Raw genomic sequence first — 14,202 nt, 5'->3', positions numbered from 1 at the left:
TTGAAATAAGATTACTCGAATATTAAAAAAAAAAAATGTGTCACCAGAAAAGGACAGCCAGCTTAAACAGGATTTTCTAAATATCTTTACTAAAACTAATTTATTTGGAATAGAACTTCAATTTGACAAGTTTATCTGTCTGTTTAAAAACCATTTTTCCTCGTAAAGGGATTTAACTTGTGATGACATTATTATGCTTCAAAGTATTTAAAAATGAGCATTGTAGGCCTGGATAGCCCATATGATGAATTTATAGATGAAAAAGACCTGATTGACAAACAGTTAATCTACCTACCAAACAAGCCATATATATGGTTTTTGGACTTTTTTTTGAGCACTGAAATCAAATTTCTACACATTTAAAAACCTGTTTTTAATAAATAAAATCCCAATTATTACATTCCCAAATTATTTTGTTGAAAGGATATTTAGGCTAGGTGCAGTGGCTTACACCTAAAATCCCAGTGCTTTGGGAGTCCAAGGTGGGAGGATTGCTTGAGGCCAGGAGTTTGAGACCAGCATGGACAACATAGCAAGACCTTGTATCTACAAAAAGAAAAAGAGAAAAGAAAATTAGCTGGAGTTGGTGGCACAAGGCTGTATTCTTAGCTACTTGGGTGGCTGAGCCAGGAAGATTGCTTGATCCCAGGATATCAAGGCTGCAATGAGCCATGATCATATGATTGTGCTCCAGCCTGGGTAACAGAGCGATATTCTGTCTCTAAAACAATTTTTTAAAAAAGGTTATTTAACTTGATCCTTCACATTGGATTGACACAAGAAATAAATGTGAGGTGGGCTTGAAAAGAGCAGAGATAAAAATCAAGGTGAATTTTTATGTTTGACTATATTCAGTGGTAACACTGCATAAAAAGATGTCCTAAAGGCTGCAGGCAGTTCAGAAAAGTATTATTAGAGAAGGAAACAGAAAAAGCAAAAATATCCTACTGTATCATGGACTCGATAGGAAAGTCATTATTTATTTTTGTTAAATATAGATAATACCTGTTTTGCATGTACATTCTGCTTTTATGTACATTTGTCTTTTAAAAAGTCTCTGTATTTTAAGAATACAAAACAATATAGCCTATAACATTTAAGTATCCAATAGAATTTTTAAAAAAGTTAAATTGGTATATCAGAGGACAGAAACATTGTAAATTACATATTGTTGTATTTTTCTCACACAGATTATTTGCCACTGTTAACTAGTCCCGTTGGTTTGTTCAAATAATCACATTTCTGTAATAGAAAAGTAAAGAATACACATTAAGAGATAATTTTGGGAAAACATTCACTTTTATATTTTCACATTAAAGTAATAACAAATGTGTACAAATATTTCTTTTTTGTTGTTGTTTTGTTTTTTGAGACGGAGTCTCACTCTGTCATAAAGTTTGGAGTGCACAATCTCACTGCACCCTTTGCATCCCAGGTTCAGGCAATTTTCTTGACTCAGACTCCCGAGTAGGTGGGATTGCGGGCATGCACCCACACCCAGCTAATTGTATTTTTTTAGAGAGACAGAGTTTTTGCCATGTGGGCCAGGCTGTTCTTGAACTTATGGCCTTGAGTGATCCACCCGCCTTAGCCTCCTAAAGTGCTGGGATTGCAAGCATGAGCTACCACGCCTGGCCATATAAATATTATTTTTGTATTACTTTTTTTGGAAGATGGGATCCTGACTGGTTGTGTTTCATGTTGGTACACTAAAAGTGTTGGTCATCCTATACCAAAGATGTGGCTTAATCTATTCTGTATACTTGAGATATATAGGAAAAAGTAAAGTTTAAATAAATGTAAAATATTATGTTTCAAATTCACCCTTTTTATTTCCTAGAAAGTGAGTTTAGTGAGCTTAGAGGGCAAATGAAAGGGCAAAACCAAGTAACATCATATTCCTCTCTAATGTTTGTTACATACTTGAAGCTGTTTAGTTCTCCTGTTTCTATTTCAGGGCAACTCTACTACCCCCCGAAACACAAAACAAGCATCCCCCTCAAAAAAACAACCACCACACAACCTACTTAGGTTTACTAACAAAAGCGTCAAATGGACAATGGGGCATTAGAAGTTGTATAGCCCTTTTCCTACATATTTATATCCTGATGTTTACTTTTTTTTTCTCCTTTCTTGATTTATCTACCTGTTCCTTATTTTATTGGATAAATTAGAGAAGTTATGTAAATAATGCTTTTTGTTTTTGTTAGTTTCTCTAAATGTTATCTCTAGGACTCATTTACTCTCCAGACTTTTCAGAACTGAAAATGCAAAAGTTGATGTGCTGAAGCTGTTGACATGTCTAGCTTTTCAGCATTTTTTCTTTTAATAAAGTAATTTTTGAAGTTGGAATGTCAAATTTTGTATTTCCTTGTGTTATATACTTTGAAATGGAAGTTCTTAAAACAAATTAATTTTAAGGCTTTTTTTCCCCCGTATCACACTGGAACTTTGCTGCAGCATTGGCTATAAAACCAAATTTAGGATAACAGTAGTCTTTTTAAAGGACATTCAAAAGGGTTCTCTAGGGTCAAATAATAAATGAAATGGCTTATTCGTTCAGCAGTCATATTAATACACATCTAGTACTACTGAATACTAAACACTAACTCCTAATGACAGTGTTTCCTATATGCCAGACACTATGGTATATATCTTATATAGATCTCTTATAATCCTTACAATAATCTTAAATAACCTTATATAGTATTATCTCCATTTTACAGATGGGTTAAATGAAGCTTAGTGAGAGATAACTTGCTAGGCAGAAGTTGAGATTTAAATCCGTGTTTGTTTACCAGCCTGCTATGTAGTACATGAGGAAGAGAAGGGTTTAGTCCTGTTTCATCCTTCTTAAACATCAAGGTGTCATTTACAAACCAATGATTCTTACCTGCCAGTTATTTTCAATAATATGATTCCATTATTATCATACTATCAAGTATCATCTTGTATTAAGAAATTACAGAGATCATTACTATTATTTTTCTCTGTTAGGCATCTCCAAGAGTTACTGTTGATGACTATTTAGTAGCAAAATTAGCAGATACTTTGAATCATGAAGATCCAACCCCTGAAATCTTTGATGACATTCAAAGGAAGGTATCATTATGTACAGCATTTATCATTTTATCTTTTTTGAGAAAAAATACTTTTATGTAATGTAATTAGTTTTTAAAAACTTTTTAAAAGTAGAGTGGTATTAAAAAGATAAGCTATGGAAATTATACTTCTCAATTCCAGAAATGTAAACCAGTATTTTTGTTTATTTCTTTAATTTTCTGAGGCAAATCATTAAGTTGGGTTGTTTTATTTTATTTGAATTTGATTGTAGAGCTAGATATTCTAGTCTCAGAATTTGATGAATTGATGCCATATAAATAAGATGTCTTTCAAATTCATTTTAACATGAGCCTTGAACCTTTACATGTACTTGTTTCTTAGAAAACAATTCCTAGAACATGCTGTCTGTGACTTGTGTTGCAGTAGGATTTTTTTCAATATAATTTAGTTACTGGAGGGATCAGAGGAAATCATTAGTTGTGAAATAGTCTTATTGCTGACAGCTTGTAACTATGATACATTATGGCAAGACCTCAATGTGTCTTTTGGTGAAATTGTATTTTGTAAAAATCACCACATACCTGTATTAATTGTTGAATATCTTGATTTATTTCACCAAGGTATATGAATTGATGCTACGAGATGAAAGATTTTATCCTTCCTTCAGACAGAATGCACTTTATGTGCGCATGTTAGCTGAGCTTGACATGTTAAAAGATCCTAGTTTCAGAGGATCCGATGATGGGGATGGAGGTAAGGTGGCACTCATTTTACACATATATTCATATATATTTATATATATCCTGCTTACCAAAAGAGCTTTTGTATAAGTTAAAAATGTTGTTGGAGTTCAAATATAAACTGTAATATATTTAAAAATCTACAAATGAATGACAAAGTTTAGTGACTATACTAAATTAAAATGTTGAAAATTTAATAATGGATTACAATATAACTATAGAAGCCTTGAATTCTTAAAGAAGAAGGTTTTCTTCAGGTGAGTCACTGGAATATTTTTATGGCAGTTTCCCTTTTGCGAGTAAGTAACAATATTCATGATTAACAATAGAATTATTGAGAAGATTTAATATGCAATAAGTAATGACTCAGAGTATATCATAAACTATAAAGCATTATAAAAAAACTACAGTTTTAAATATCTTTAATTGTATACTTTTCCAAATTCTACACAGTGTGAGAGACTTTTGAGCTAGAAAAAGCCGCAAGAGTAATTTATTCCAACCTTCAGTTTTTTCAAATGAGGATAATGAGATCTATTAACATGTTATAGTGAAAAAAATGGTTTAAGAGTCAGAATATTTAGATTTTACTCCCATTCTACCACTTACCACCTGTGTGATGTTGTCCAACTGCTTAAATTCTTCAAGCGTCATTTTCTGAGTTGGTAAATCTGGAATAATATCCTCATAATATCTTACATTAGTCATTGTTAGATTTAAATGGAATTATGCATTTGAAAATGATTTATAAAGTAAAACACAAGTATCGATTTTTATTAGTAAATAGTGAGTTATATAAGAATAGTGGGAGGGATAGCCTTTAGAACACAAGTTTCCAAATTCTTAGGCCCAATGATTATTAACTTGTGATTCAATTCAGAAGTATTTATTAAGCTCTAATTAAATATCTAGGGTTTGATGATCTTTCTGGTATGTTCTACCAAGTAAATGAATGAAGTCAATAAAAAGTGAATGGTAAAGATTTAAGTATTTTAAGAAAGTGCTTCAGTTATGACTGTTTACTTATGAATAGGTTTTATGGCAAGCACACTTGGGAACAGAGATAAAATAGAGCTGTTAGGTAGTGAGCACTGCTTTAAAAAATACTTCTATTATGGAAGTCTCCCAGCCTCCCCTCTCCTCCACCTCCTATCCCTTTGTCTACACTAGTGAGATTTTGTTTTTTAAATAATCTAAGAAATCTAGTTACTGAAGTTTACATTTGAAATTTAGTAACTTTTGTTTTATTTATCTGATGCCTTGGGTTTTAACATTAATACTCTTTCAAGTTTCTTATGTGTACAATTGGAATAATCTATTAACTGATTTTGATTGCATAATCAAGGAAGATTTTTTAAAAAAACAGAGTTCTTCTCTGAGTTGAATAGTAAAATTTTATGTACCTCTAGTTTGTTGTATATATCTGTACTTACTGTCTCTGTTGAAAAATGTTCTTTTATAGAGATGCTATGAAATTTGCAATAGCAACTCTGTCAACTAACCATCCTAAAATGACTATTGTAAAAGTTTTTGTTGTTTATACTAGTTTTATCTATTTTAGAAATTTCTTAGTGCTTGTGAAGTGGATTTGCTATATGACTCAGAAAGAGAGAAGACAAAGTCATAACCAACTAATTGTGTGGGATTCTAAGTAATGTGTAATTTAAACTGGTGATAGTAGCAATATATTCTGTGGAAGTAATTTTTGATCCTGTAACTTAAGAATGCTTCCAGTCTTTTAAATGGATTTCTAGCTTCCATTCATATCTTTCTAGCCAGTCTGTCTTCTTCAGTACAGCTATTGGAAGCAAACTATAAGCAATCTCAAAATTCCTAAAATCATATACTGTACTTTTTTAAAACATGAAGTACATTAAAAAAATTATTTTGGAACTGGTTTTGATCTGAAGTAAATATGCTTCTCTTATATATCAGTCATTGAGTAACCCCTCACATTTGAATCATTGATTGTAGTTTGAGATTATATACTTATGAATCTTACTGTCTTTCTAGAACATTGCTGTCTAATATTTTGTTTCCTAATTGATGAGTTTTATACTGTGAAATTACCTATCCTTTTTTTTGAAACCATTCGAAAAAAGTATATGGAGTGATGGGTATAATATGAAACATTACTATTTAAAGTAGCTGTCAGCTTTGTTGTCTTTGTCAGTGTTTAGGTTTTAGGCCACTGGTTTACCTTTCTCAACTAGTAATGCTTCTGATATACTTCTTTTTATATGATTATTTAATCAAAAATAGGCCTTTCCACTTTTTTTGTTATAAATTAGTTTTCTGACTTTTAAAATTAAGCTGCTGAGCACTACATGCATTTTTTAGACATTCTGAAATTTCCACCACCTTTTAGACATTCTGAAATAATTATCTCACGTAGGGATTAATGTACAGCTGATTTTTTTTAAAAGTAGTCTACATTTGAGCCTAAAATTAAAGGACCAAGTCATATCATATGGTATAGTACTGTATTCTCTGGTGGTTTTTCTTTGCTTGAGTAGAAATGTCATTCCTATTTAACCAAACTTAACAGTAGGTAGAGAATTAGCTGGTTGGCTTGCTTGTGCTTACTATCTCTCCTCTCTCCTTTTCTCCTCATTTCTTCCTTTGCCCTTTCTCTTTATTCATTATTACTTTTAGTTATGAAATTATTTTAAAAGTAGATATTTTCTCCTTTATTAAAACAGTCTCATAGGCTTTTAAAACTATATGAATTATGCTTTCCTTTTTAAATTTTAGTCTCAACATTATTTTTCTCACCATGTTGAACAGTGCTTTCTTTTGTTTTCTAATATTTGTAGGTAGTCATCCAATTCTTGATTAAATGTCGACCAAGATTGATTTTATACTGTATTTCTGGATCTTCTTATTGTTGATCGAGAAAATAAACTATGCCCTATTTTGCTCCCAAATTCTCCTTTAACTTGACTTGTCTTTGGTGGGAAGATTTAAGAGGTGGGCAGACTACAGAAGAGGTAGGAGGCATATAATTGAATAAGGAGGATAGAGAACTATTTTACTTATTTTAAGTATCACCAAGGGATAATCCTAGGTGAATTTCCCATTTTTTATGACCAAAGGGCTGAAGAACCAAGAAATGTTCTTGAGCATTTAGAGTAAATTTGGAAAGCAATATCAGCTGCCTACTTGTAGAAATAATAGTCTTGCTTTTTTGAAGACCCATTTAGAGAACCAAATTCATAAATGACCTCTTAAGTCCTCGAAACCATATATTAAACTGTGTATGAATATTGCTTTACCATAGATTTGTTTATGTGTTTAATAAAGGAACACCTTAATTGGTAACTTAATTTTCTTAGATTTATAATAAAACTCTAAGGGAAAAGATTATTGTCTGACATTAATGTTAATAATCTAACATTGATTTATTCTCTAACATTAATTTTTCCTAGTTGCTTTTTAATTAAATGGAATTGCCTATGCAGTTTTAACTGTCTTTTTGTCTATTAGTTATATATTGAGTTAAAAATCTGGACTTCCAGTGTTTTCAAGGAAATCTACCAGCAAGAATAAGAGGACTTAATAGACGTATTAAAAATAAGTCTGTTTATCCCTCACACTACAGACTGATTTTATTTGTAATCTTTCTTAATCCAGTGAGATAGAAGTTACAAAATAGTGCTGATGTTTCCTAATGGCCTCATTCTGCAATGTTTTCCTCATGCTTATATTGTATTAGGCAACTTATTTGATACCATGAGAATAAAAGCATTTAATAATTACTCTCCTGAACACGAATGCCTTTTTGATTTTTGGCTAGCTATCAGGTACATACTATATTGTCACTTAAATGCCTGGCTTAGAAAACCGTGGGACTTTAAGGGATCAAGATTTTGGGAGTATTCCACAATTTTATTTATTTATTTATTTATTTATTTATTTATTTATTTATTTTTTTACTATTATGTTATATCTTGGCTTATGTGACTTTCATTCTTGGTGTTTGAACCTTAGATAAAACAACCGTTTTAAAATTTTTTGCTGTATACTAAGTTGAATTTCCCCCCTGCAGAATCTTTTAATGGGTCTCCTACAGGAAGCATAAATTTGGTAAGTACTATTATGGGTACTTTATTAAAGTGACTTGAAAATAATGTAAAAGGCTGAGCCTTAACAATGTAAATAAATGATATATAAAGAAGGCCCCAAATCATCCTTTAGCACTGTAAAAAGTTATGCTTTTAAAGAAATGCTAAGTTCACATATAAGGCATCTATGAATTAGAACTTAAAAATTATATTTTATCTTTATTTAAAAAATTGGCTTAGGTTATACCTGCATAATTGCTTTTCTGCATTTTATAAATAAATTGATTTCATTATTTTCAATTCCAATATTTAGCATGTTTAAATTACTATGATTACTAAATTGCTATGATAGGCAATAAGTTCGTGACACATAAATGTTTATATTCGAATCAGTTTTTTTCTCCTCTTGTATTTAGAAAGAAATATAAAACTAGTGGGGATAACCAAAACCAAATAGATATTTCTTTAAGTCTACACTAAAACAAATTCAGGTCATTGTAAACAAAAAAATTTTTTTCTAAGTTTAGACAGTTTTACAGCAACTACATGCTTAATGATTAGAGGTTAGAATGACATGTTTTTAGAATCTCAACTGTCATTGGCATTTTATATATTCAAGGTACTGTGTAAAGTAAGGAAAGTTTTAGTTCTCTTATATATCCAGCCTTGCCATTGAATAACTTATTTTCTAAGATGCTGTTAGGAAGAAATATTAGTGTTCTATGAAGGTTTCAGTGCAGTTTGGCTGGGTTGGTGAGGGGAAAAACAGGTCAGGTGTTGTTTGTTTTGTTTTTCCTCCTACCTGCATTACTTTTTCTTTAGACCTTTCGTAATAGCTAAATGTTTTAGAGGTTAGTCGTCTTAGGTGTTAGCTGTACTACCATGTTTACTTCTAAAATAACCTATTGAGTAAATGTTCTGTTACTGTATTATATCCTTTAGTAAAACACTAAAGCAAATCTGTCGTACAATTGTCAGATACTTTGTAACTTTTAAAATATTTCCTAAATCATTTGGTGTCATTACCATTTACTTGTTATAGTCCAGAGCTTTAAACTAAAAGGAATTGCTCCTAGAGCTTGAAGGAAGTGTTAAAAATAATGTTCATTATATAGAAAAGTTTCTAAATGTGACAAAACCATTCCTTAGTTTGAAATTTTTTAGTATTCACATTTGTAGTGCTTGTGTAAATGTTTAAACATTAGTAAAATTTTTTTTTTCTTTATTCCATGTCTGGGATAAATGCTTTTCCAAATAAGATAAGTCTCTTTTGTCACATGGTAATATAAACCAGAATAGTCTCTGGATCAAAAAATGGTCATACTTGAAGTCAGTGACTTGGAGTATTTTATTATTCCCATAAATCTATTTAATTCATACTTTTAAGTAGTTGGACCATGTAGACAAATTTTAGTGAATATCTGCATTTTAAAAATAGCTTAAGATTGTAAACTAGATCACAATAGTTTATTCCAATATACTAAATAAAGGAGATATTTAATGTGTTTGGTATTTTACTCATTTTGCCATTGGTAGCTTGGTAGGTAAATTACAAGCATTTCCTTTAGTGCCATTTTGGTTGTGTTTGATGACTGTCATTGTAAATTTGAATTTTCAATTTTTGTCTTAGTGTTAAAAAACACTTTCTTACAAGGAGTTTAAGAATCATAACTTAAGGAGTACTTTGCAGATTGTGCTTATTTCAATATAGCATTAATGTACTTGTTTTGAAATCACAATTCTCTTTTAATACATTCCTAAATCAAATATAGTTTTGTAAATATTATTTTACCAATTGTAACTTTATAGTCTGCTTGATATTTACGTGCACTATAATTGTAACTAATGTTTTTCCAAAGTTTTCATCTTATATAATGAAAATAATATTTACTAACTGCATATTTTAAAAGAGATAAAAAGACATTTCTCCACAAAGCCTTTTTAACAACTTTTGGATTGCATAGTATGAGATGCTAACATGTTTAAAGAGATAAGTACATTCAGCATGTTAAATGTTAACATACAAGGGAAGATTGCCATTATTAATAATGCTTTTTTTAAAAAAATAGATTATTTTATGTTACCCGTGCTGGCTTATAATTAGAAGAAGTTATAGTAGATAATATGAATTTGGTAGAATATTCCATTTCCTCTGAGTCTTCTTTCACATAAAAATATTAAAGTAAAGGTTTCGCTATTTCTATCAAAATGATTTCTTGAGCACATAAAAATAAACGCACTCCTTTTTTTTTTCCAAAGCATTTTCATTCACAGTATGTCTTGACAGAGTTGTAGAGCAGGTATTAGCCCCATTTTACCAATGGGAAAACTGAAATCCGAGAAAGTAGTTGATATTGTTAAAGTCTCTTAAGGTATTGGTAGTAGAGCATGGACTAGATCTAATTTAATTTGATGTCTTTGCCATTTGAGTTGAACAGGGAAGTCTTGTGGATTATCTGTATAGAATTATCACATTTTGCTTCTCTTTACAATCAGTTTTTAGTAGATACATTATTTGACCTTTTTAGAATGCAATTGCCTTAATTTAAGTGACTTTGTGTCATATGGATGGTTGCTTTTAAGTCATTTAGATGACTCTTTTAGTAATAATAATATTACATTAGGACTCAAAAGCCCATTCACGTCCTATTATTTTTAAAGTGTGAAATATATCTGAGTTATATAATATGAATATGTGAAATGTGTGAATAATATAAATACGTGAAATATGTCTAGATTATATATGTTAAACCAAGACCACTCCCAGGCTCAGTGATTTGCTAAGAAAACTCACAGAACACACCATAGTCTTACTCATGGCTAGAATTTCTTATCATGAAAGGTTATAAAGCAAAATCAGCAAGGCAACACGTGTGAAATGTTGCCACCAGGAAAATTCATTGGAGACTAAATGTACAGGTTTTTTATTGGAGGCAGATTACATAGCACATACCAAAATTCTAGACTCCTAGAAGGAAAGCAGGTGTTCAGCATAAACATTTCTTATACAGATAGTTTAGGTATGGTAAACCACTCTTATTGGTTAGAGAATGCTGGGAATCTTCCCTAAATTTAAGTTCCCAGATCCCATACAAGGGACAACCTTGGAAGCAGTCTTTTCTAGGCAGAGCAGTTTCAGGCTGCCATGTTAACTCTGCAGCCCGCTTTAATTATATGATTGTGTTCCTTTTTATATATGTGTGGATATACGTATATGTGGCAAAAACAGTTTAGACCCAAAGGCCGTAGTTATACAAGATTCATTTTGAGTCGATCAATAGGAATTTATGTTTGTGGAATTGTTTTTGAAAACTAATCATTTAAAATCTATCATAGTCTATGGATTCACCTCATTTAATAAATAATCAGAATAATAGCTAACAGTTGTTATATTAGGCAGTTTTCTAAATGTCTTACATGTCGTATTTAATCTTCACCTAATTCTCTGACTTAGGTAGTATTCTCATTTTACAGATAAGGAATCTGAATTAAATTTAAAAATTATTTCTATATTAACAAAAGTATTAAGCTAAAAAATACAGAGCTGGTTCTAGTATATTTCAACATAAATGTTAACATAAGAATATGTCTACTTATTTTTATCTAGATTTTCTTGCCATATAAGGACCATAATTGAAAAGTAGCAAGTTACAGTAGATGGACAAGCAATTAAGGGAGAAATTATCTAATATATTAAGTTTATTACTAAATTATTTTGTTTTATTGTTTCTTAATCTTTGCTTTTTTTCTGTTAGCCTAAATGGAAAAGATTATTGTGTATGGAGGAGATGGAAGGTATACAAATAATATATAGTTTACATGCATGGAAATGAGTAATTGTAATGCATATATGCTGTAGAATTCTTTGACTCTTTTTTTCCTATAAAATTTTAAAAGTTTGTTTCCTGATTTTTTTTTTTCTCAGTCTTTAGATGACCTTTCAAATGTTTCTTCTGATGACTCAGTACAACTTCATGCCTACATTTCAGACACTGGTAAGAGAGTTTGAAGTATAATTATTGCATTCAAACTATGTATTATTATATCCCTAAATAATTTTCCACACTTGATTTTTACTAACCATTTTTTTGTTCTCTAGTCATATTTTTATTACTTTTTTTCTGCAGCATGTCCTTCATTAAATTCTATTATATTTATTTGCTTATGTATTTGATCTAAGATTGTTACTATCAACATTTGAAAATGCTTATATTCTAAGTGTTTTACTATTTCTAATAAACTCTGAAACCATTCTTTTCCTCTTTGTGCTTGAGTCTAGCTGATAGTTGTCTGTATAATTCTCGTTAAGTCTTTTCTGGAGAGATCTTAGTTCACGATTAGTTTTCATATATACAAAGTCAGGCTAGATAACTGGGGTAAATGAAGCCCCCGGTATAGGGGTTTGCAGAACTTCAAGAAGTGCTTGAATGATGAGGTGAGAAACCTCTAAAACTTTGTGATCATTCAGCATACATGAAGAATTGTTAGTAAATCCAGGAAAAATAACCAGTTTTCGTCATTGCTATTGAGTTATTAGATAACACTAATGAGTATTAAATAATGATAGTTTTCTTATCTGACCTCTCACTGTTCTTAGAATATAGAAGTGTATTTGTCATGTTACATACTGAAGTATAAACATACTGAGGTATATACCTCAATTCAATTTCATGCTTACGTTTTAGACACTGAAGAGATTTTATAGTCTAGTCTAGTATAGTTTAGAAGACATTAACTTGTACCTTTTTAAAATAGATCTTCATTTCCTTTTTCTTCTCACTGGAACTGAAGTCTCAATTTACATTTGTTGCCTGCCAGATTTCTGGAAGAAAACAAGTATTTATTAGCTTCTTAAAATGTATGGAAGCACTGTGCTAGGCATTTTTAAGAAATTATTTCAGGCTGGGCTTGGTGGCTCACGCCTGTAATCCCAGAACTTTGGGAGGCTGAGGCAGGTGGATCACGAGGTCAAGATATTGAGACCATCCTGGCCAACATGGTGAAACCCCGTCTCTACTAAAAGTACAAAAATTAGCTGGGCATGGTGGTGCGTGCCTTTAGTCCCAGCTACTTGGGAGGCTGAGGCAGGAGAATTGCTTGAACCCAGGAGGTGGAGGTTTCAATGAGCCGAGATCACACCACTGCACTTTAGCCTGGCGACAGAGCGAGACTCCGTCTCAAAATAGAAAAAAAAAAAAAAAAAGTTATTTCTTCCTGACAAACATATGTAAATACTGAAGAAGCAGCATAGTATAGTGGTTAAGAGTATAACTTTTTTACTGAATTGCTTGGGCTCAAACCTCAGCTCTGCCAGTTAATAGTTGGGTGAGCCATCCAAAATTAAGATCTAGTTAAAAAAAAAAAAAGCTGGGTGAACCTGAGTGAGTTCCTTAACTTCCTTGTACCTTAATTTCCTTATCTGTAAGATGGGCTAGTAATAATAATAATAATACATAACTCATAGGGTTGTTATGGAACTAATTAATTACATTGGTAATTATGCATGATAGACATATTTGATTGTTGGTTCATTAAATACTTATTTTACCAACTGGACTTTAGAAGTCTCTTTGATTCAAGATCTTTTAGCATCTTTATTTCAGAAAGTAGGAGCTTATAAACTAGTTCGGTGCTACTGAAAAAATGGTCCAAGGAAGCAGTACACACACAAGAATGGTGGTCTAGTATGTGTATTGCTTCCTTCATTGAGAAATCTTGCTTTAAAAAGTATTGGCTAACTTAAACAATATGATTAGTAATGGAGTTGATTTACATTCTGATGCTATTTTTTTTTTACGTAATAAGAATTACTAGCAAATAGTTTGCAGATCGCCTGCTATGAGTAACATTGGCCTAATAAAAACAAACCCTTCTAGCTAAATCACCATCTTCACAAAACCAATATATGTAATCCCATTATCTTCCTTTAAGTCAGATTACCTTGATGTCTTCTGCATTTTTTTTTTATAATTACCTCATTATTCTTCCTATTGTGCATCCATCCTGGGTGATCTTCTAAGCCTATTGGTTTTTGACAAATCCTGATTATTCTTTCTTATATCTCTTCTCCTTTTTTGTTCCTTGCTATTCTCCTTACTCTTGTTAATTTTTAATTGGTTATGGTTAGCTGCCTTATTGGCCTCTGCTTTCTATTTTCCTTTCCCAAACCTATCTTGGACACACCTGATAAAACCATTCCCTTGTTGCCATGCTAAGTCCATTGAGAAATGGTGGTTCTCTAACGTGATTAAAACGTGTTGTGCTGTTTAATTTGCATAAGTCTCTGAGAGAAAGATAACTGGACGAGATGAACAGTGAGTAACTATTGTGCTACT

The 14,202-nt window shown here is 31.3% G+C and overlaps 1 protein-coding gene across 2 annotated transcripts in view; it reads left to right on the top strand.

Annotated features, from left to right (window-relative positions):
• Nucleotides 1-14,202, top strand: part of SNX13 (sorting nexin 13) — a 150,707-nt gene that overhangs the window by 103,758 nt on the left and 32,747 nt on the right. For both annotated transcript variants that reach the window (XM_003252611.3, XM_030822186.1), the window contains 4 exons: nucleotides 2,998-3,102; nucleotides 3,684-3,816; nucleotides 7,852-7,889; nucleotides 11,793-11,862. In XM_003252611.3, the coding sequence (XP_003252659.1) occupies nucleotides 2,998-3,102; nucleotides 3,684-3,816; nucleotides 7,852-7,889; nucleotides 11,793-11,862 (346 nt within the window). The remainder of the gene's footprint in view (nucleotides 1-2,997; nucleotides 3,103-3,683; nucleotides 3,817-7,851; nucleotides 7,890-11,792; nucleotides 11,863-14,202) is intronic.

Source organism: Nomascus leucogenys, chromosome 11, assembly GCF_006542625.1.
Source record: "Nomascus leucogenys isolate Asia chromosome 11, Asia_NLE_v1, whole genome shotgun sequence".
Classification (NCBI taxonomy): Eukaryota; Metazoa; Chordata; class Mammalia; order Primates; family Hylobatidae; genus Nomascus; species Nomascus leucogenys.
The sequence above is the reverse complement of the archived record's forward strand: the minus strand, read 5'-3'. Positions and strand labels throughout refer to the sequence as shown.